The sequence below is a fragment of the Hylobates moloch genome, unplaced genomic scaffold (genome assembly GCF_009828535.3).
Source record: "Hylobates moloch isolate HMO894 unplaced genomic scaffold, HMol_V3 SCAFFOLD_15, whole genome shotgun sequence".
NCBI classification, from domain to species: domain Eukaryota; kingdom Metazoa; phylum Chordata; class Mammalia; order Primates; family Hylobatidae; genus Hylobates; species Hylobates moloch.
Window position 1 is genome coordinate 70121189 of NW_026652290.1, and position 22516 is coordinate 70143704.

The 22516-nt window shown below is 40.0% G+C and overlaps 2 protein-coding genes across 3 annotated transcripts in view; one reads left to right on the forward strand and one right to left on the reverse strand.

The window, feature by feature from the left end:
- The window catches only part of EML6 (EMAP like 6), a 272017-nt gene that overhangs the window by 198604 nt on the left and 50897 nt on the right, over nucleotides 1–22516 (reverse strand). The window lies entirely within an intron of this gene.
- Nucleotides 7966–9375, forward strand: LOC116809843 (large ribosomal subunit protein uL4-like). The gene has a single exon (XM_032753632.2). The coding sequence runs from the start codon at nucleotides 8005–8007 to the stop codon at nucleotides 9286–9288; it is 1284 nt and encodes a 427-aa protein (XP_032609523.1). The 5' UTR covers nucleotides 7966–8004; the 3' UTR covers nucleotides 9289–9375.

The following is a 22516-nucleotide window of genomic DNA, read 5'->3' on the forward strand; positions in this document are numbered from 1 at the left end:
ATTTATCTTTTTTTCCTTTTTATAACTCCTCTGTTGTCTGACAGAAGTAACTACTACTTCCAATAATCTGTATGTCCTAATAGCATTGAAATTTAGAAATCTTAAATTTCAATCTCCTTAAAAGGCCCTTGTGAACAATGTCATATTTCTATCGGGTATTTCTATTTTATCCCAAAGTGCCCATAGTATTAGGTATAAAAAATACTTCAAATATACTTTTTTAGCAGTATTTTTTCTCATTTTTAAATTGAGGTATAAATGACATACAGAAAAATTCACCCATTAGTGTACAGTTCTGTGAGTTTTGAAACATCTGTGATCATGTAACCACCACAGTAATCCAGATATGCAACAGTTCTATCACCTCCAAATTTCCCCTGTGCCCCTTGCATTTGGCAATCACAAATATAGCTGCTATCAACATTTACAGACAGGCTTTTGTGTGAAAATAAGTTTTCTACTTGGGCAGATATCTAGGAGTGAGATTGCAGGAGCATCGGATGCCTATTCAGAGCCCCAAATCAAAAGTTAGCTTACCTATCAAGTTTTTATTAAGCATTTTGACAGTCATCCCCAAAGATCTGCATAATGACTTACTAAAAAGAGAAACTGCCACCAATAATGTAGGAGACAGCCCAGGGGGCATTAATAAAGTAGGCTACAATTGAAGGGACAAAATGTATCGAGACCCATTTTTCATTCTGCCCAACACAATAAAGAAAATATTACATGTCAAAAGGGGACAGAGAAATATATGGCTTTAAGATGAATGTTTTCCCATTTCCCACTGTAATTTATACTTCCTTCTATTACTCCTTCTACAAATCACATTTCTGAACTTTTAAAAGACTGAAGAAAACCAGATAACTTTGGGAGGTCCAGGCTCATTCTGATGTCTGCTTACGCGGAAGCTTCTAAAGAGCTTGCTGTAATAAAAACTACACTAAGCCTGAAAGAGATCATCAGGATTTTCTGAGTCAAACAAGACATGTTACTCCTTCATAGAATCAGAACTGAAAGGAAACTCAAGTAAAATCTCATCCCACCCTCTCAGTTTACAGATTTGAAGAAAACCAAAGCCAGAGAGGAGAAACGACTTGTCCAAGAGCACGGCTACTTTGTAGCATAATCCAGGGCTGGACTTCACAAGCAGAGGGCAAACGGAAGGGTGGACACTACTGAACCTCCAATATCATTTTTTTGTCAATCTTCAGTTCTCTTGGCTCTAGCCTGCAGGCTAACATCACAGTTATAGGGTTTACTTTACCCAGAGACATGGAGAGGACAACAAAAGGGATACCTGTGTGGCTTTAAGGTAAATATTTTATTATAGTACCTCAGCCATTCTTTCTTCTAATTATAGAATCCACTGACTGGAACTAGAAGTGGGGACAAACTAACTTCAGGGTTTACATTGCTGGAGAACTCCATCAGTGACGGATAAACTTGTATCACAGGTACAAGAGGAAGGGGTAGTACTGCTGGATTTCTTAATTTTGGAGATACATAGATTTCAGTGAGAAATTCGGACTCATTCTCATTTTGGCAAACCACTTTTGAAATCAAACTGGACAGAATGTAGGCACCTTCCCAATAAATTATCCTCAAAAGAGATGAGAAAAAGACCCACTTCCGTGAGCATACCGGCAGGACTGTAACTGTGTCATCACTTCCCCATCAGGCATTTACTCTCATCATCTGTGTTCCCACGTGCAACTCAGGAGAAGCAGGAAATAAAGCTGAAAACCCTACACGTCCTCCCTCACCCCTCTGAATTTCTCTTTACACCTATTAAATTTTTTGTAATATTTATTCAGAAGAAGTGCTGAATGGTGGTAATGCAATAACTTAGGCCTGTGACTGTTTGCTTCAAAGTTTGAAAATTAAGTTACCAATGTCCTTTATACACAGTAGGGTCCTGATACTAATACGGATGTGAATGATCAACTGTGGGAAAGCCTGGTGATAACGATGTTAAAAATATAACCAGTTTCTTGCTTCCAAGTCTATTAAAATGTAGGTCCTTGGCTTCCAAATGCTGGTATCTGAATGATACAAGAATGGACCCTCCAGGCGTGAAATGGGTGGTGACAATAGAGTATGGTGGTGTACACACAGATTAAGAGTGCAAATACTGTCAATGTTTATATTTCCCACTAGTTGGAAACTTACTCTGCAATTCAGAGTACAGCTCACAGAGTTAGGGTGCTTCCCTGCTCCACAATGAATCCGAAATTACCTAAATATTTTCTAAGCACAATAAAAATTAACCTAGTTAACTCACTAATATGTCAATGAAAACAATATATACATATGTGGGAAGACAGTAGGAGAGAAAATAGAAAGTGGGTGAATTGTCACCATACACACAGCAAGTTATCTAATTTGCTTTTCAATTGGCTCATTAGAAATAAGTGCCCACTATTCAATCTCTCCTATAAAGATCACTAGTCATTACTGAGTTTTCAGACATATGAATTGAAATGATGCAATGTCATCGGAAGACATTGTTTGAACAAATATTTACTTAATGCTGACTATTCTTAGATCTCCCTCTTGTACAGGTTACCTGTACATTTTTCATCATTTAAAAATACAACATGTATAAGCTTTACAAAAATAAGATGAATCCCCACCACACACACACACCACGAAGCTCATTCTAATTTGGGTCCAAGAGCCAGAGAAGTCAATCAGTATTTGTAGATATTCTGTGTTATAAAGCTCTCCCTGTACTTACTATTACGGTAGAAGCAAGCCCTGGTAAGGAAAGGAGCATGTGTGCTGGAGTTAACTCTGGATTCAAATTCCTTCTATTCTACCTATAAGGACCATATCTGAGCCTTAGTTTGCTCATCTGCAAGATGAGAATATTAACTCCCTTCTGGATATCGTGAGGATATAATTAAATAAGGTAGAGTTTGTAAAGCATCCAATACAGTATCTGGCACATGACAGAAGAAGAGAAGAAAACCAATACAAGTACTGAAGACAACATCAGGTGGGCCAGTTACATCCCACCCATGTCTACTTTGGAAAGCACATTCTTTCTAAAGGTCACCATAACAGTTGCTAAAAATGAAATGTTTCATTGTTGTTGTTGTTTTTGTTTGTTTAGTCAAGTATCTTCCAGAAGCTATTTATTGGAATAAAACCAAAGTGCTGAAGGAATGAAGCAGAGACAGAACACATGAAAGAGAAAGGATAACAGATGATGGATATAAGAAAGAATAAAAAGCAAAGATAGCAAACCTGCCTCATTTTATTAAGAAATGTAAGCAAGTGGCAAAGGGGGTGGGGTGGATGGAGAAGGGAATAGAAAGCCAATGTTACTAACCATTGGATTCAGCATTAAGTCTATGGAACTCCAACCAGTCAGAAATGACTTTCCACTTTTCATGTAGCCAATGGAAATGAAACATGTATTTTAAACAATAAAGTCATTAAAAACTTCAGGATAAATAATGTTTTGATTCCTAAAATATATGTTCTGAAGAGTTTGGCCCTATTTTTTAAAAAGCCAATTAATGTTCACCACCATTTCACAAAAAAACAACAGGAATTTCCAATAAAGTGACTGATAAACCATTCTATTAGACAAGTTAATATAACCAGCCAAATAACCAGTTATTTTGGGGAAATCCTGTTTGATCATTTTGCTAAACTTCAATTTTCCTCTAACTTGGTCTTGAAGTCTCTCTGGAGAGTGGCTATCGATTCTAGACCTGCTCCGGGGTGGTGGGGGGCGGCCCCAGATGTTTATAGTGTTTCTCACAGAGTACCTCTTTTCCCAGCTGGATGCCTAATCCTAAGCGTGGACACATGACCAGATGCCCCTCTTACAGAAAACTCAGTTATAGTGGCAGCCACCCACGTAGATTTTCTCTCACCTGGGTCCAACTCTGACCAGGACGGGAGTTAGGTTAAAGTGAGACACAGGAGCTGGCACAACAAAACACATCAAGTAACAGAAGCCGGTGTTACTTACAGATGCCGGAGAGGAGAAGGCAGCCCGCCTTGCAGGGCCAAAAGGAAGCGGGAGCCATCTGGGACCTGCGTGCTCAACCAGTAGGTGGGCAGCTAGCGAGCAACTGAGCGAGGACCTGGGGACCTGAGCCTTTATTAAGGTCCATGGGTGTTCTGCCGTAGGCTTTCCACGGGGCAGTGGTTGGCTAGTTTAAAGAAAACACGTGTGAAGGGAGGGGTCTAATTTACCTGACTCTGATGTTGACCATCAGGTTTCATCATGGTCAACAGCTGTGGGGTGTGCTGGGTTTTTTTTGGGTCTGCGAGATGAGGAACAAGCAACCATCGCACAGGTGAGGGAAGTTTCAACTAGGCCTCAGGTGACGGGGTGTGTACAACCGGGTTTCAAATAACTTAGGTCTGGCCTAAAAATTGATGCAGAAGCAGCAATGATATTAAATTCATGACAGTGGACATTTGAACAAATTCCACCTAAACACACAGGCTACCTTAATCATGTGAAACAAACCTCCTATAAAATCTGATTTGAGAGATCTTAAGAAAGCACCCCAGACTGAGACATCTCTAGACATGACTCCCAAGTTCCCCATGAGCAAAATGCTCCACTTTATTGCTAAAGATTGCTTCAGTTCCATAAGCATTTATTAATCATTCAGTGACAATTACCTACTATTTATAGATCAATTACTATGTGGTACTTTACACATTATCTCATTTAATGCTCAAGAACAATCCAATGGGATAAACATACTTATCTCTCTTTACAGACAAACATACTGCGGCTCACAGAGGTTAAGGAACTTACCCAGGTCACACAGCTGGTAAGTGGCAGAGCCAAGATTCAGACCCAGATCTGTATGACTACAATTCAATCTTTTCATAATTCAATCTTCCTCTGGTTTACTTTTAAAATATAAATACTCAAAATTCTCATTAAAAACTGACATCTGGGTACACATAAAGACCCCCCCACCCTCACCCATCTCATTGACAAGGCTCAGACCATGGGAGCCTTGTCAGGTATTTCTATGAAACGATATTGATGGGAAAATGACAGCATTTGGTCACTTCGAGCACTACCAATCCCTGAACCAGCCCCCTACCCCCTTTCTCTCCCACCAATGCACACTGCACGACTCCCTGAAGCCCTGCTGAACCTCCTTAGGCAGTGCCTGCCTGGCCTTGAGATCTCAGTGGGCACACCCAAGGCACTTATCGTTCAAAGAGAACCTAGGTCTTCTCATGTTCTAACCTCTCCCTGCCCCATTCTTCCCAGATCCATAATCAGAGGCAGATTCCAACTGCACTGGGAGTCAAACAAAAAGTCAAGCCTGAGAGAAAAAGGCTTACACACCAAAAGAACGGCACTATTTTGCAGACTTACAAACTTGTATATGTTTAACAAGTTTCACTTGTCCAGTATATATTTGGGGAACCTGTGTGGGAATGAATTCCAAGGAAAGGGGAGAACATTACTTTAACCTGGGCTTTAGAGACCAGCTGTCTTAACAGAGCCTCTGGATTCAATATGAAAACTCAAGCAACTGGGAATTATTCTAATTCTTTGCTCCATTTCTTTGTTGAAATCTGGACTCAATGGAGTCCTATAATATTTGCCAGAAACTCAGTATAATGGAGAGGAATGTGTGTTGTGGGTTCTACCTTGTGTAAACTGTCCACCTCCCTATACCACTATGTCCCCTGAGAGGGTACAGCAGATTCTGCCTTCACCACAACCCGCTGGAGGAGTAGGTAGTGGGTGCGGTAGCAGCACTGGAGCAGGGGAGGGGACCCCACTGTGGCTGGGCACTGTTCTCTGTTGTGTGGTCTTTGGCTCTCCTAGAGATCCTGTGAATGTCCCAATACCCTTCAATAAGTGACTTTTCTGCTTATGTAAATACCTAGATTGTTTGCCCTCAAGAATTCTAAGACCTCAGTCCAGGGTACTTTCTGCTATCCTAAGGTGTTTAAGATAAGAGTAGCAAAAAAGGGCTGGGAGTAGAGGCTTAGTGAATGACCCTCCTTGAAGACAGAGCAGAGAGAAAACTTCCAGGGAAAAGAGACACTCAGGGAATAAGCATAGGAGCCACAGGGCCCAGGCATCTCCTCCTCTACTGCCCCGGTGGGACTTTTCAAATTGATTATACTAGAAAAAATAGAAGGCTCCCTACAATGGGTGCTCTCAGCTAGCTCCTTTACCCCAACACCCTGGGTAGCCACTCCACCTCCTCCTGGCCATAACCATGCCCTAAATTGCACACAGACACACACATACACACACATACAAATATATATATATATTTATATATATAGTTGATCCTTAGACGACACAAGCTTGAACTGTGCTGGTTCACTTATACTCAGATTTTTTCCAGTAAATATACTAAAACTTTTTTTGAAGATTTGTGACAATTTGAAAAAACTCAAAAATGAACCTTGTAGCCTAGAAATACTGAAAAAAATTAAGAAAAAGATATGTCATGAATGCAAAAAATATATGTAAATACTGGTCTATTTTATCATTTGCTACCATAAAATTTATACAAATGTATAATAAAACATTAAAATGTATCAAAACTTACACACAGACAGTACATGGAATCATTCACAGTCGAGATAAATGTAAACACATATAAAGATGCAGTATTCAATCATAACTGCATAAAATTAACTATAGTGCACACTGTACCTCTGTAATACTTTGCTATTGTGAACTTAAGTGTTGTGAGTATCCCTTAAAAGGCCATGGGGGCCAGGCACAGTGGCTCACACCTTTGGGTGGCCAAGGCAGTAACTCTGGGAGGCCGAGGTGGGAGGATCACTTGAGGTCCGGAGTTCAAGACCAGCCTGGCAACATGGTGAAACCCCATCTCTACTAAAAATACAAAAATAAGCCGGGCGTGGTGGCACACACCTGTAATCTCAGCTGCTCAGGAGGCTGAGGCACGAGAGTCACTTGAGCCTGGGAGGCAGAGGTTGTGGTGAGCCGAGATTGCACCACTGCACTCCAGTCCGGGCAACACAGTGAGACTCCGTCTTAAAAAAAAAAGTGTGTGTGGGGGGGGTGGGAATCTCTTGAAGTTCTCTCGTATTTTTCATCATGTTTAGCGCAATACTATAAACCTGAAATAACACTATGGGACCCCCTATGAAGTGCCACTAGTGATCTAGGCTGGAGGTGTTCCCAAGAAGCACAGAAAAGTCATCATATTACAAGAAAATGGTGAATTGCTTGAGATTTGCCATAGACTGAGGTCTGCAGCTGCAGTTGCCTGCTATGTCAGACAGACAATTCATCCTGTAAACAGATGATGTACTCTTACGGTATTGACAAATACAATACAGTACTATAAGGGTATTTTCTCTTCCTTATGATTTTCTTAACAATTTGCTTTCTCTAGCTTCCTTTAAGAATAGCATGTGGGGCTTAATACCTCGATGATGGGTTGATAGGTGCACACATTTACCTGTGTAACAAACCTGCACATGTATCCTGGAACTTAAAATAAATTAAATAAAAGAACACAGTATATAATAAATATAACATAGAAAATATGTGTTAATGGACTGTTTCTGTTATTGGTAAGGCTTCTTGTCAACAGTAGGCTATTACTAGTTAAGTTTTAGGGAGTCAGAAAGTTCTACTTGGATTTTCACTGCAAGGGGGTGGGGGCAGCATCCCTAACTCCCATTTTATTTGAGGGTCAAATGTGTAACACCCAATATTGGCAAAGCAGGCTATACAAATTCATTATTAGTGGTATGGCAAAATCTTGTAACACTTTTGAAAATACATATGGTAATAAGTTGCAAAAGGTTTATTAGTATTCATACTCTTACCTGGTAATTCTACTCATAAATATTTATTCTAATATAGTAAAAAAGTGATAGGCACAATATAGTTAGTTGCTTGCTAATTGATTTAAAAATTTACAACTTCATAAAGATCTAACATTAAAGAACAGTTCAGTGGCAGCATCCGGCCTGAAAGTAGCGTGGCTGTGTCATCTCTCCGCCATGGCGTGTGCTCGCCCACTGATATCGGTGTACTCCGAAAAGGGGGAGTCATCTGGTAAAAATGTCACTTTGCCTGCTGTATTCAAGGCTCCTATTCGACCAGACATTGTGAACTTTGTTCACACCAACTTGCGCAAAAACAACAGACAGCCCTACGCTGTCAGTGAATTAGCAGGTCATCAGACCAGTGCTGAGTCTTGGGGTACTGGCAGAGCTGTGGCTCGAATTCCCAGAGTTCGAGGTGGTGGGACTCACCGCTCTGGCCAGGGTGCTTTTGGAAACATGTGTCGTGGAGGCCGAATGTTTGCACCAACCAAAACCTGGCGCCGTTGGCATCGTAGAGTGAACACACCCCCAAAACGATACGCCATCTGTTCTGCCCTGGCTGCCTCAGCCCTACCAGCACTGGTCATGTCTAAAGGTCATCGTATTGAGGAAGTTCCTGAACTTCCTTTGGTAGTCGAAGATAAAGTTGAAGGCTACAAGAAGACCAAGGAAGCTGTTTTGCTCCTTAAGAAACTTAAAGCCTGGAATGATATCAAAAAGGTCTATGCCTCTCAGCGAATGAGAGCTGGCAAAGGCAAAATGAGAAACCGTCGCCGTATCCAGCGCAGGGGCCCGTGCATCATCTATAATGAGGATAATGGTATCATCAAGTCCTTCAGAAACATCCCTGGAATTACTCTGCTTAATGTAAGCAAGCTGAACATTTTGAAGCTTGCTCCTGGTGGGCATGTGGGACGTTTCTGCATTTGGACTGAAAGTGCTTTCCGGAAGTTGGATGAATTGTATGGCACTTGGCGTAAAGCCGCTTCCCTCAAGAGTAACTACAATCTTCCCATGCACAAGATGATTAATACAGATCTTAGCAGAATCTTGAAAAGCCCAGAGATCCAAAGAGCCCTTCGAGCACCACGCAAGAAGATTCATCGCAGAGTCCTAAAGAAGAACCCACTGAAAAACTTGAGAATCATGTTGAAGCTAAACCCATATGCAAAGACCATGCGCCGAAACACCATTCTTCGCCAGGCCAGGAATCACAAGCTCCGGGTAGATAAGGCAGCTGCTGCTGCAGCAGCACTAGACGCCAAATCAGATGAGAAGGCGGCGGTTGCAGGCAAGAAGCCTGTGGTAGGTAAGAAAGGAAAGAAGGCTGCTGTTGGTGTTAAGAAGCAGAAGAAGCCTCTGGTGGGAAAAAAGGCAGCAGCTACCAAGAAACCAGCCCCTGAAAAGAAGCCTGCAGAAAAGAAACCTACTACAGAGGAAAAGAAGCCTGCTGCATAAACTCTTAAATTTGATTATTCCATAAAGGTCAAATCATTTTGGACAGCTTCTTTTGAATAAAGACCTGATTATACAGGCAGTGAGAAACATGAAAAAAAAAAAAAAAAAAAAAAAAAACAGTTCAGGCCAGGTGCAGTGGCTCATGCCTATAATCCCAACACTTTGGGAGGCTGAGGTAGGAAGACCGCTTGAGCCCAAGAGTTTGAGACCAGCCTGGGCAACATAGCAAGATCCCCATCTCTACAAAAAAAAAAAAATAATTCGGTGTAAATAGCACATGCCTGTAGTCCTAGCTACTTAGGAAGCTGAGGCAGGATGTTCACTTGAGCCCTGGATTTCAAGGCTAACATGAACTATGATCACCACTGTACTCCAGCCTGGGCAATACCACAAGACCTTATCTCAAAATAAAATTGAAACAGTTCAATAAATTATGGAACATGAACATAATAATACACTAGTGTGCAGATATTTAAAATCTTGCAATGTGGATTTACTTATATTAACATGAGAGAAAATAGAATACAAAATAGCATGTACAGTCTCATTACAAGTATATCAATGATACATATTTATAATATTATACAAAAAGAAAATACTGTAGTCAATTTTTAGGGTGGTGAAAGTTAAGAATTCTTTTAATCTCATTTTTAAAAATCTTGTCTTCTCAAAATCTTTTAAAAAAATCAAGCATCAAAAACATTTCAGTGAATATAATCATCACAGTCATTTCAAATTAGCCCCAATTCGGCATAAACTACAGCTAATTAGATGGACAATTCTTTCCTTGCCACACCAGATATCCACATTTGACTAAATTTTTAAAATTAGATTGAGAAAAGGTATATGTCTCTATTTCACTTCCTTAAATCTAAAATCAACTACAGCTTTGTTCTAGATATGAAAAGAACTTTTAAAGGCTGTGTACAAACTGACCTAATGGTATTACAGAAAACAATTTGTGATGTTCTGAGTGTTATTTGAAACACTAGCTAAAGGGAAAATTTAAAAGCATAAATTAAAAATCTAGACTTAAGCTTGATTTTTACTTGCAATATAACACAGTGTTTCATTACATAGTTATATCCAGAACAATAAAAAAGAAATAGGCATATACATCAATTGCCATGGAATATGAATAATTTCTTATTTTATGAGACAAGATATGAGGTCAGTAAATGACATTTCCCAGGTATTGTAATAAAGCATTTTCTATGTAAGATGTAATACAGTATGATGTAACTTTTATTAGTTATTATTTACTGATCGATATATGTATGCATACATACATATATTAACTTCCCTACCATGTAGAGTATTCCACAAGGACAGAGCTAATTGGGCAATGACAGCAATAAAAACAGCTATGATTTACTGGGCTCTTGCTGTGTATTAGACAGGAAACTAAACCCTTTACACAGATGATTTAATCATCCCAGCATCCCTAAATTAGGTGCTAACCTTTTCTTCTCTTTACGAGTGAGACACCTGGTTTTCACCATAGGTTACACAGTAGGCAAGTGGTGGCACAGGTCTGAACCCAGCATTCTCACTAGTGGAGGTTATGGCCTTTAATCAATGAGTAAGAGGGTAACAAAATGGAGGTGGGTGGGGATGAACAACGAATGAGGGTGGGAATACTAAAGCGTCTTAGAGGAGAGGACAAGAAGACAGAATTTAGCCAAAAAAAATACAAGCAGTAGGTCTAGCAGAGATATTTATAACCCGTTATGATTTGATTAGACACATTCATGATACTCGTTACAAAAAATTGAGAAGTCACACAAGAACAAAGTAACAGATAATCAGTGTTTATGTCTTAGTTGGTTTACAGAAGGAAGAAGAACAAGATCTAAGAAATAAAAGCAAGGCCTTGGATTTGATCCAGGAAAATCAAATAACCCCAATTTAGGAAAATCATGTCTTTCTCAATTTCTCTAGGACATCTCTCTAATATTTCAAAATATGTCAATTACTCTAAAATCTCATTTTTATCATGCTTCCCAATATACAAATTTGACTTTAAAAACCCAAAATAATATTTCATAAAACATAAAATGACACTTTGTAAATATTTTTAAAGGTTTTGTTTACTATTAGGGAAATATCAAGGAAAAGAACTAATCAACAAATAAGATTAACAATGAAGTAAAATTTAACATACATACAGAAAAGATACTTTTGAAGTGATAGGGAAATTCAAAATAAAACTTAGTTAGAACATAGACTTATTTTAAATGTTTTATTACTTTATGCCTAGTTTCAATACAATACAGAATGCAATTTGGTTGGCATAAAATAGAGAAAACTCTTTGTTACATGCACTGTAATTAAAAGTAGATAAGGTAACTCAATATTAACAATTTGAAATTTAAAAGATATATTTGTAGTCCAGGAATGGTGGCTCACGCCTGTAATCCCAGCACTTTGGGAGGCCAAGATGGGCAGATCACTTGAGTCCAGGAGTTCAAGACCAGCCCGGCTAACATGGCTAAACTCCATCTCTACAAAAAATATAAAAATTAGCAAGACGTGGCGGCATGTGCCTGTGGTCCCAGCTACTCGAGAGGCTGAAGTGGGAGGATCACTTGAGCCCAGAGAGGTCAAGGCTGCATGAGGTGTGATCGCACCATTGCACTCCAGCCTGGGTGACAGAATGAGACCCTGTCTCAAAATAGAATAAAATATACATATACATATATTTATTTATACTTGTAAATTCATGCTAGTATTTCACTATAACACTTGTATGTTTTTCAGTAATAGATATGAGCTTTAAAACATATTTAGCAATCTCTAACTTCAATGATTTGTCAGTACTGTCTAGATACAATCAGATTTCAAAATTTTCACTCAGGTGAAGTAGAGAGTGACTGCCATAATTTGGGCAAGTGTCATAATTTAGTTTAAGCATGCTGGTAATATTTTAATTCCTATGTGGACCAATTATCTGATAATGACACTATTTCCCATTCCACAGCCATCAGCTGCATCTTCTTACCTGAATCACTTTTTTCAAAATCTCCTGCGATTTACTGGCCATAGAAGGGTCTCAACAAGAATGTAAATGGATGTCTGGCTCCTTGCAAATCTGTCATCACTGCCAGAAAAGTCTCTCAACACCTATGCCAGCCTGCCACTCACTAGTTGTGTGTCCCTGGGCAAGATACTGACCCTTTCTATGCCTCGCATGTAAAATGGGGATAATAATAGATATATATATAGTTGGGTCATTGGGATCATTCCATGTTCAAGTGCTCAGAGCAATGCAGGCAGGTAGTAAGCACTTAATAAAGGTAAATTGTTATTTTTACTATTCAGTAGTATATATCCTCTTGTACAGAAAACCATATAGTATTACCTTTCACATTTTTACATACAAATAAAGGATGCCAGAGCTAATAATTCCTTTCTTACCGCCCAAAGAATTACAAATAAGCATGGGATTTGAACCTTCATAATAAGTAGCATGTCAAATGCTTAGAGGCAAGAATGAACCATATATTATACTCATGTAACAATTCCACAGTCACATAATTCAAATCATTATTCGTGTGACTCACGAGCCATAATGTAGTTTATTCTTAAGCATTATCCTTTTACTATATTCCTATGAAAATATCTCATTCCATTATCGTTCCATATTTACAGCCAGATTGCAAATATTCCATCAAAAACTGTGTAGTACATTTGAGGTAGTTCCCTAAGGAATCAAAATTATTATTATCTTAGACAATTAACATAATAACCGTGGTTTTTTTTTAACCTTGAATTCTCCTCCAGATCTCCAATATTATAGACACAGTTCCCTTAATTGTTGAGGAGAATGAATAGAGAATATAGGAAGAACTAAGAGCCTTATTCACCACTCACTCCAGTACAGCCCTCTCTAGAAAGCAAGCACACGCAAAGAAGATCTCTGTATCAGGTCAAATCCTGGACAGTCAACTATCTATCTATGCAAGTCTAAAGCTACAAACGTCATTTTTGCCAATGCATTCTAAAAGCTAAGGGATATTAAATCATTCGGATTTTTGAACAATCTAGTCTAGTAAATTGTTTAGCCTTACAGACTGAAAGTCATTTTTATCATATCTAACTAAATATTCATTTCTAATTACATTTCAATAGATATTACACTAATGGGTAAAAAGGCATTTCATTGTGTTATTATTTGTAATAGTAAAAAACTGTAAACGATTATTAATAAATGTCTCTCAGTTGGTTAAATGCATGTGTTAGCTTCTACACCGATAAATGTTTGAAGAATATACAACCAACTGTGAATAGTAGGGACCTTTGGAAAGCCGAATTAGGAGGTGGGAGTGGGAGTCCCACCTCCTAACTCTGTATTATTGTACATTTCTGTATCATTTGAAGGTTTCACAATCATGTTGTTCCACTTTTTAAACTTTTGTAAAGATATGTTTTCCCTCTCTCCCCTCCCTCCTGCCTTCCTTCCTATATTCTTTTTTTTTTTTTTTTTTTTTTTTTTTGAGACTGGGTCTGTCACCCAGGCTGCAGTGCAGTGGCAGGATTTTGGCTCACTGCAACCTTCACCTCCTAGGCTCAAGCCATCCTCCCATTTCAGCCTTCCAAGTAGCTGTGACTACAGGCACACACCACCATACCCTGCTAATTTTTGTGTTTTCGGTAAAGATGGTGTTTTGCCATGTTGTCCAGGCCTGTCTTGAACACCTGAGCTCAAGCGATCGACCTGCCTCAGCCTCCCAAAGTGCTGGGATTACAGGTGTAAGCCACCACAACAGGCCCTCCTTCCTATATTCTTTTTTTTTTTTTTTTTTTTTTTTTTGAGATGGAGTCTCGCTTTTGTTGCCCAGGCTGGAGTGCAATGGTGCTATCTCGGCTCACTGCAACCTCCACCTCCCGAGTTCAAGCAATTCTCCTGCCTCAGCCTCCGGAGTAGCTGAGATTACAGGCACCCGCTACCACACCCAGCTAATTTTTTTGTATTTTTTTTAGTAGAGACAGGGTTTCACCATGTTGGCCAGGCTGGTCTTGAACTCCTGACCTCAGGCGATCTGCCCACCTTGGCCTCCCAAAGTGCTGGGATTATAGGCGTGAGCCACCGCACCCGGCCCCTCCTTCCTATATTCTAAAAGAACAAGCTAGTGCCATGTCAGGGTGGCAAGAAACTGAGATGTCAAAACTTTTGTATTATCTTCCCTAGTTCTACCACTGACAAGTTCATGAGACTGTCACCAAAATGGCTTTTTCTTCCTCTTGGCTCTTTCATTCAAAATACCATCTTGGATTTCATTAATACTGTACAGTTAAAGAAATCAAATTCTGAAGCTCTGTCATTTCTCAGATGAAAGTGTAAAGTGTTAGTTCATTCCTACTATCATAATTATAAAGAGTAAGGAAAGATATTTTATATATTTGATATATTTATTAATTTTACTCTAACAATGCACTTCTTTTTTTTTTTTTTTTTTTGAGACAGAGTCTTGCTCTGTCACCCAGGCTGGAATGCAGTGGCACGATCTCGGCTCACTGCAAACTCCACCTCCCAGGTTCACGTCATTCTCCTGCCTCAGCCTCCCGAGTAGCTGGGACTACAGGCACCCGCCACCACACCCAGCTAATTTTTTGGATTTTTTTTTAGTAGAGATGGAGTTTCACCATGATAGCCAGGATGGTCTCGATCTCCTGACCTTATGATCTGCCCGTCTTGGCCTCCCAAGGTGCTGGGATTACAGGTGTGAGCTACTGCGCCTGGCCTTACAATGCATTTCTAATTATATTTTAGTTTTTTCTCTTCCACAATAAAAAGAAATACGTGGGACCCAAAACTTAGTGCATGGTGTCAGCATCTCGCACAGAGTGATAAAATGGCCATGATGGTAATCCTCATTTGGAAATGTAGCTTACTTCTGAGGGTCAGAATTACAGTTCAGCCCCAGTTTGGGAGGGGGGTAGAACTTTCTCCTCATCCCAGACAGAAAACTCTTTTTTCTCTCTCCTCTCCCCCTTCTCTCTTCCTCCTTTCTCTTTCTATACTTAGCACAAACTTCAGAGCCTTCTTTAGTAATAAATTTTGACATTTAATAAGCTTTAATGAAATCTTATACAAATCCTTCACTTGCCATCTTAAACTGATTTTATCTCACTTTCTTTTGAGAGTTAATTCTGGATTTGCACATTCTGACATAATCCCAAATAAGCTAAACATTTAGAGATTCACAGATACATATAAGTGGAAAAATCTCTTACCCTGGCCGGGCGTGGTGGCTCACGCCTATAATCCCAGCACTTTGGGAGGCTGAGGTGGGTGGATCACGAGGTCAGGAGATCGAGACCATCCTGGCTAACACGGTGAAACCCCGTCTCTACTAAAAATACAAAAAATTAGCCAGACGAGGTGGCGGGCGCCTGTAGTCCCAGCTACGTGGGAGGCTGAGGCAGGAGAATGGCGTGAACCCCAGGGGGCGGAGCCTGCAGTGAGCTGAGATCGTGCCACTGCACTCCAGCCTGGGCAACAGAGCAAGATTCCGTCTTTAATCCATTCAAGATGGATTAAAGACTTACATGTTAGACCTAAAACCATAAAAACCCTAGAAGAAAACCTAGGCAATACCATTCAGAACACAGGCGTGGGCAAGGACTTCATGACTAAAACACCAAAAGCAATGGCAACAAAAGCCAAAATTGACAAATGGGATCTAATTAAACTAAAGAGCTTCTGCACAGCAAAAGAAACTACCATCAGAGTGAACAGGCAACCTACAGAATGGGAGAACATTTTTGCAACCTACTCATCTGACAAAGGGCTAATATCCAGAATCTACAATGAACTCAAACAAATTTACAAGAAAAAAACAACCCCATCAAAAAGTGGGCGAAGGACATGAACAGACACTTCTCAAAAGAAGACATTTATGCAGCCAAAAAACACATGAAAAAATGCTCATCATCACTGGCCATCAGAGAAATGCAAATCAAAACTACAATGAGATAACATCTCACACCAGTTAGAATGGCCATCATTAAAAAGTCAGGAAACAACAGGTGCTGGAGAGAATGTGGAGAAACAGGAACACTTTTACACTGTTGGTGGGACTGTAAACTAGTTCAACCATTGTGGAAGTCAGTATGGCAATTCCTCAGGGATCTAGAACTAGAAATACCATTTGACCCAGCCATCCCATTACTGGGTATATACCCAAAGGACTATAAATCATGCTGCTATAAAGACACATGCACACGTATGTTTATTGTGGCACTATTCACAATAGCAGAGACCTGGAGCCAACCCAAATGTCCAACAACGATAGACTGGATTAAGAAAATGTGGCACATATACACCATGGAATACTATGCAGCCATAAAAAATGATGAGTTCATGTCCTTTGTAGGGACATGGATGAAACTGGAAAATATCATTCTCAGTAAACTATCGCAAGGACAAAAAACCAAACACCGCATGTTCTCACTCATAGGTGGGAATTGAACAATGAGAATTCATGGACACAGGAAGGGGAACATCACACTCCAGGGACTGTTGTGGGGTGGGGGGAGGGGGGAGGGACAGCATTAGGAGATATACCTAACGCTAAATGATGAGTTAATGGGTGCAGCAAACCAACACGGCACATGGATACATATGTAACAAACCTGCACATTGTGTACATGTACCCTAAAACCTAAAGTATAATAAAAAAAAAACAAAAAAAAACCCTCTTACCCTGACATGTCTAAATGACACTAAACAGTTGAAGAGAAAACAGAAAGTCAAGACATTATTTCCATTCTGAAAGTTTAGGTGATGAATGCCTAGATTATCTTTTATAGAGGTGAACATTTTTTCTTTATCTTTTGTTTCTCTACAAGCTTAGATTTTAAAATAGAACCAGTGGTATTTTTTCATATGTAAATATTCCCCAATAATTTTATTAAATTCATTTCAGAAGTCTATTTTGATGGCAGAAGAAATTTGCTATAAATAAATCATTCTCTCAAATAATGCACATCTTGGATTTTAAGATAGTTTCTTTACCAAAGAAAACATGGGTACTTTAAAGCAAGCACTCATTAATGTAACATTCCACGTACCCAGCCATGGAAAGGGCTCTTCCTGCTCCTGAAATCACTAAGCTGAAGGCAGATTGGTCACTCTGGGGTGGGAAAAGATTCCAGTGCCCAACAGAACTCATGACTCCCATCTCTCCCACATGGCCAATGACAAAATACAGGAGTTAAATAAGGACCATAAGGACACACCAAGATAGTAATTATATTTCCCCTTTCCAAAGCAAGATCATACCAGCGTCTTGTTTTGTTAAAAATTAAGTACTGAGAAATGGTGCTAATAGTGGACCAAAAGTTTTGAGGTCTATGTGGAAGACAGAAAGCAAAGGACTCAGATTTACATGGAACCCAAAGCAAAAAGCCCGCAATAAAAAGTGAGCATAAAAGTCCAAGCTCAGAATCAAGAAGCCATCAGGATGCTCAACTAGATGATATCCTGCAGAGCAGCTGGACTACTTATAGGCTCCTCTCCATCACTCCACCATCACAACTCCTCCACCCCCACCCTAAATAATTTGCTGGCAGTGAGAAGGCATTTGGCTCCATGCTAAAACCTTAAGATTTGCACCAAAGGAAGTATTCATTTTCAGGGCTAGCAGACTTCCTTCTGTGAGTATTGAGGTCAAATATTAGTAGGTTAGACTCTGTGGGGACTCCAGGCCTCACAGGGCGATGTGGACAGCAAAGCTGCGCTGGCAATAAAGCTGTCCTTACTTTGGCAATTGTGGTAGAATAAAAAGAGACCCTAATGAAATGGAATAAAATAACAACAAAGTAGACTCAATGAACAAAATCAAAGGTGTTTTTTTTAAACCAAAGAATCTGTTAAAATTATTAGGATAAATACTTAGAGAAAACAAGACATAAATCACATAGATGCATTAAGCCATAAACTATCCCAATGAAGTCAATCCTTCACCAGGGTCCTAGTATATAAATGTTCATATAAAGCAAGGTATCAGTATTAGCCTTCAAACTGAATATATGTTGTAAAATATCCAAGGTTAAGTTAGAAACAGGACGTGGGGGTGCGGTGGCACAGGAGGGAAGGGAGGAGACATTCTTTTTTCTAGTAGATTCAGGAAATACATGTGCATGTTTGTTTCCTGCATGTATTGCATAATGCTGGAGTTGGGGCTTCTAATGAACCCCTCATCAAAGGGATTATAAATGAAACAACAATACAGTAGAAAAAAATTTGCCAAGCTTGATTAAAACCAGTGAAAGAAAACACAAATAAGCAGTATTAGAAAATACACATGTAAGATTTTATGAGCCTACTACCTATATTCAAAAATATAGATAAAGGCTTTTCCAGAAAATAAAAGTATGAAAATCGACTAAAGAAAAAGGAACTAATTAAATAGGGCCATAATCACAAAATGTATAAAGACAAACTTCTACCCAACACGAAGGTACCGAGCCCAGGCAGTTTTACAGGCAAGTTCTATAAAACCTAGATTAACAGAGTTCTTGACAAGGGAGAGAATACAGTCATGGGTTCTTAAGTCTCTGTTTCTGGTTGGGCCAATAAGGCCCCTTTCTCCTCCTCCTTTTCCACTTATCACTAGAGACAGAAACTAAAAAACATGGCTTTGGGCTGCTAAAAGCCTAAGGCAAAACAAAGCACAACAACAACAACAACAACAACAACAACAACAACATAAGGCAGGTTGGACCCCTGTGAGGCTGGTATAACCAGGATAAGGCTTATGGTTATCAAAACTAGATAAAGACATCATAAAGCTACAGAAAACCATTCTTACTTGCCAATATTAAATAGAATACATAATGGCAAACCGAATCTTAAGAATAGTATATTATTATAAAATAATTGTATATCATGACCAAGTAAGGTTGTCACAGGAATGCAAGGATAGCTCAATATTAGAAACTCTATGGGTATTTACAACAATAATACATTTAAAGAGAAAATTCTATAATTTTTATTGCATCTTCCGTTAGAATAGGTTTTAGTTGTAGACTATACATTCCCATTCCACAAGGGCAGGGTACTACTGTACTTCCAGAATCCAGCACGCTCACTCCTCCACTTGCAAAAATTTGCGGAGTGCCTGCTTGAAGCCAGGCACTCTCCTGGGGATATAGCAATAAGCAAAAACAAAGGCCCTGCTCTCTTGGCTCCTATAGTCTGATCATACAATGAACAATAAACATTAAATACACAGTTTTAGGTTGTAGTAAGTGCTATGAATAAAATAAAATAGGGTGAGAGAGACAGTGACAAGAGGTGCAATTTTATATAAAGAGGTCAGGAAAGGCCTCCAATGAGGTTAGGAGGAGCACAGAAATCTGAACAAAATGAGGGAGTAAGCCAAGGCCAAATCAAGGGGAGGAGCGTTTCAGGCACAGGAAAGAACAAGTCCAAAAGTCCTGAGTCAGACACTTGCTTGGTTTATCTGAGAAACAGCAAAGAAGCCAGTGTGGCTAGAGCAAAATGGCTGGGACAGAAATGAGGTCAGAGAAGTGGCTGGGGGCCAGTGCCTGCAGGGCCTGGCAAGGAATGGCAAGGACTCCACATTTCACTGTCAATACACTGGGCAGCAATTGGAAGGTTGAGAGTAAAAGGAATTGGTAAGATTGATTTTAAAATTTTAAAGGCTTATTTTGGCTACCATAATGAATAGACTATACCTGGAGCAAAAGTGGGAACTGGCACACCAGTTAGACTACTATAGAGGCACAGGTGAGAAATGCTCGCTCACACTGTGTAGGAAGGTCCCCTCGCTGCATGTCTGCTCATTAAGTATTTGCTTTTTTGTTTTTTGTCATATTTTCAGGAAATTTCTATGTGACACATTTGTTAACAAAAGTAATGAATGTCAACAATACAGAATTTTACATATTGTAAGCACTTTCTGTATTTCCACTTGGGTGAAAACCAAAGGCAAAAGCAATGTCAACACTATCTTTTCTAATGCAAATCATTAGGAGAAGGATTGACTAAAGACCAATCCACACAGAGTAGAAGATAAAGATTTTGCAATACACTATTTTCTAAATTTGATCATTAGACTAGGGATGCCAACTCTTTTAGTCCCACAAGATCCTCTGGGAGAAAAGCATCTTGTAAAAATAACTTTGAGAAATGCTAATACCACATCTAAGATAGATTGGGTGCTTACCATAAGCCAGGTCCTCTTGCAAAAGGACCTCTATGTTTTATTTTATTTGATCCTTACAACCACCCTATGATTTGGTGTAGCAGAGATGCTAACTCTTCCATTCTCCCTGTGATGTAGGCTAAAAAACATCCAGAACCCCCTTCCATGAAGGATATGTTGCTAGTAGTGCTGCTGGCCAGAAGGCCTCTGTCTGTCAGGCTCTTCAGGGATCACCTCAACTTCCAATGGCTCCCTCACCCACAGTCACCCTTCTTCCCATAATGGCCTGTATCTAATAACTGATCAATGTAGGAACATAAAGGCCTGGCCATCCTGTGAAGCCTGCATAGTATCCTGACTTCTCTCTCTGCCCTCCCTTCCATCACTACTGATCCAATAAACATTTTGCAAGCTGAACTTCGTCTCAGAGCTGCTTCCTAGGAAACTCAACCCGTGATAATCACTCCTCTTCTTTTACAGAAATAAATGCCAAGAATAAAGACATTTCCTAGCTTACCTTGGAGTCTGCTGGGTGTGGCCATTCAACCATGCTCTAGCCACTGGGATGAAAATGTAAGTCATGTGTGCAATTTCCAGGAAGTGTTCTTAGTAGTGCCCCTCTTTCTCCTCCTGCTGGCTGGAATGCAGACATGAAGGCTGGAGTGGGAGCAGCCACTTCTTGAGGACAGCAAAGGAACAAGAAAAAAGGAGGCCCTGCGCCAGTCATCAAATCAAATTGATGGTACGTAGCAGAAACAGATTTGAATCTAGATCTGACTCCAAAGCTTATGCTCTCATGCCACACTAAGATGCCTCTGGGAGAAAATTCTGTGATACTTTTCCTTAGGAGAAGTGCAAATTTCATAATTCCTGAGCATAGAAGAAACAGATATGGATGTTCAAATAAAGTATGCAAACTTAAAGTTAGCTGCAAGAAAGAAGTTCCCAGTTGTAAATATAGTAGGAGATGAAAGAAGAGAGACAGAAATATGGCTCCTTCCATGGACATCTGAAAGCTTAGACAATGTAAATTGGAAATAATTGCCTAGTGATGTTTTTGCCTAGAGACATAGATGTCAGCAACCAATACTTCGTACATCTCCTTTACGCTTAAAATTCCCCTCCAAAGATGAATCATATCTCTTCCTTTCTTGAATGATGAGGGGTGGAAGAAAGCTCAGCCTTCCAGGCATGATCTGTCACTGGCCCAGGAGGGGAAGACTGGGCTCAGTTATGGATCTGAGACAAGCAATTTGACAGCCTGGCTTGGAACACTGACAGAAAAGAGGTGGGCACATAGAAGTGCTCAGGGAACGCAGTTCTGAAACTTGTCCTAGTGTCTTGTTCTCCCAGCCTTGGGCTACATGCTCAGCCTCACTGCTCAGTGGAGCCTTCTAGTCCTCAAGGACTTAGGTCACTTACTGTAGCTCTGGTTCCTTCCAAGAGAAAATATCTCTCCTCATGTAGCCAGGGGCTTAACCATTAGGACCTTAGGGGAGAGCCACAGCCTCTAGCTGGACAGTTAGCTCACCCAGCCGCCAACAGGCTGGCACTCCTGAGGCAGCTCATCTGGGGCCACTGAGAGGCTTACCACTCTCTTTAGCATCTGGGACTCATCCTCCAAGATCCAGTCACTTTCGGACATGAGGACAGAAGGACAAGTCAGTGTTGCCCTGCCCTGGGCCTAACCAACACCTAAGCTCTCAGATCATCAAGTCAACAAAATACTGAGAAGTATTTGGTTCCAAGACTTCCCCAAATGTAGCATCTGGTTAAATTAATCCAGAACTGTACACATGGACTCTGACAATGTCATCACCTTCGTCGACCAGCAGTCACAGCTGTTAACAGTCCTGTGTGAGAAAGGCAGTGTTCTATGGGAGAAATACATGGTCTCTGCAGAGGAAGAGACCCGGGTGTGAAGCCCAGCTCTGCCACTTACCAGCTGTGTAACCAGGCACAAGTCTCCTGACCTCTCCCATCTGCTGTTGACAATGTTACCTACACCGCAGAGCTGCTGTTATGTGTAGCATAAGGGAATGTACATACGC

Coding starts and splice junctions, on each gene's coding strand:
- LOC116809843 (XM_032753632.2), top strand. CDS start 8,005: ATGGCGTGTGCTCGCCCACTGATATCGGTGTACTCCGAAAAGGGGGAG.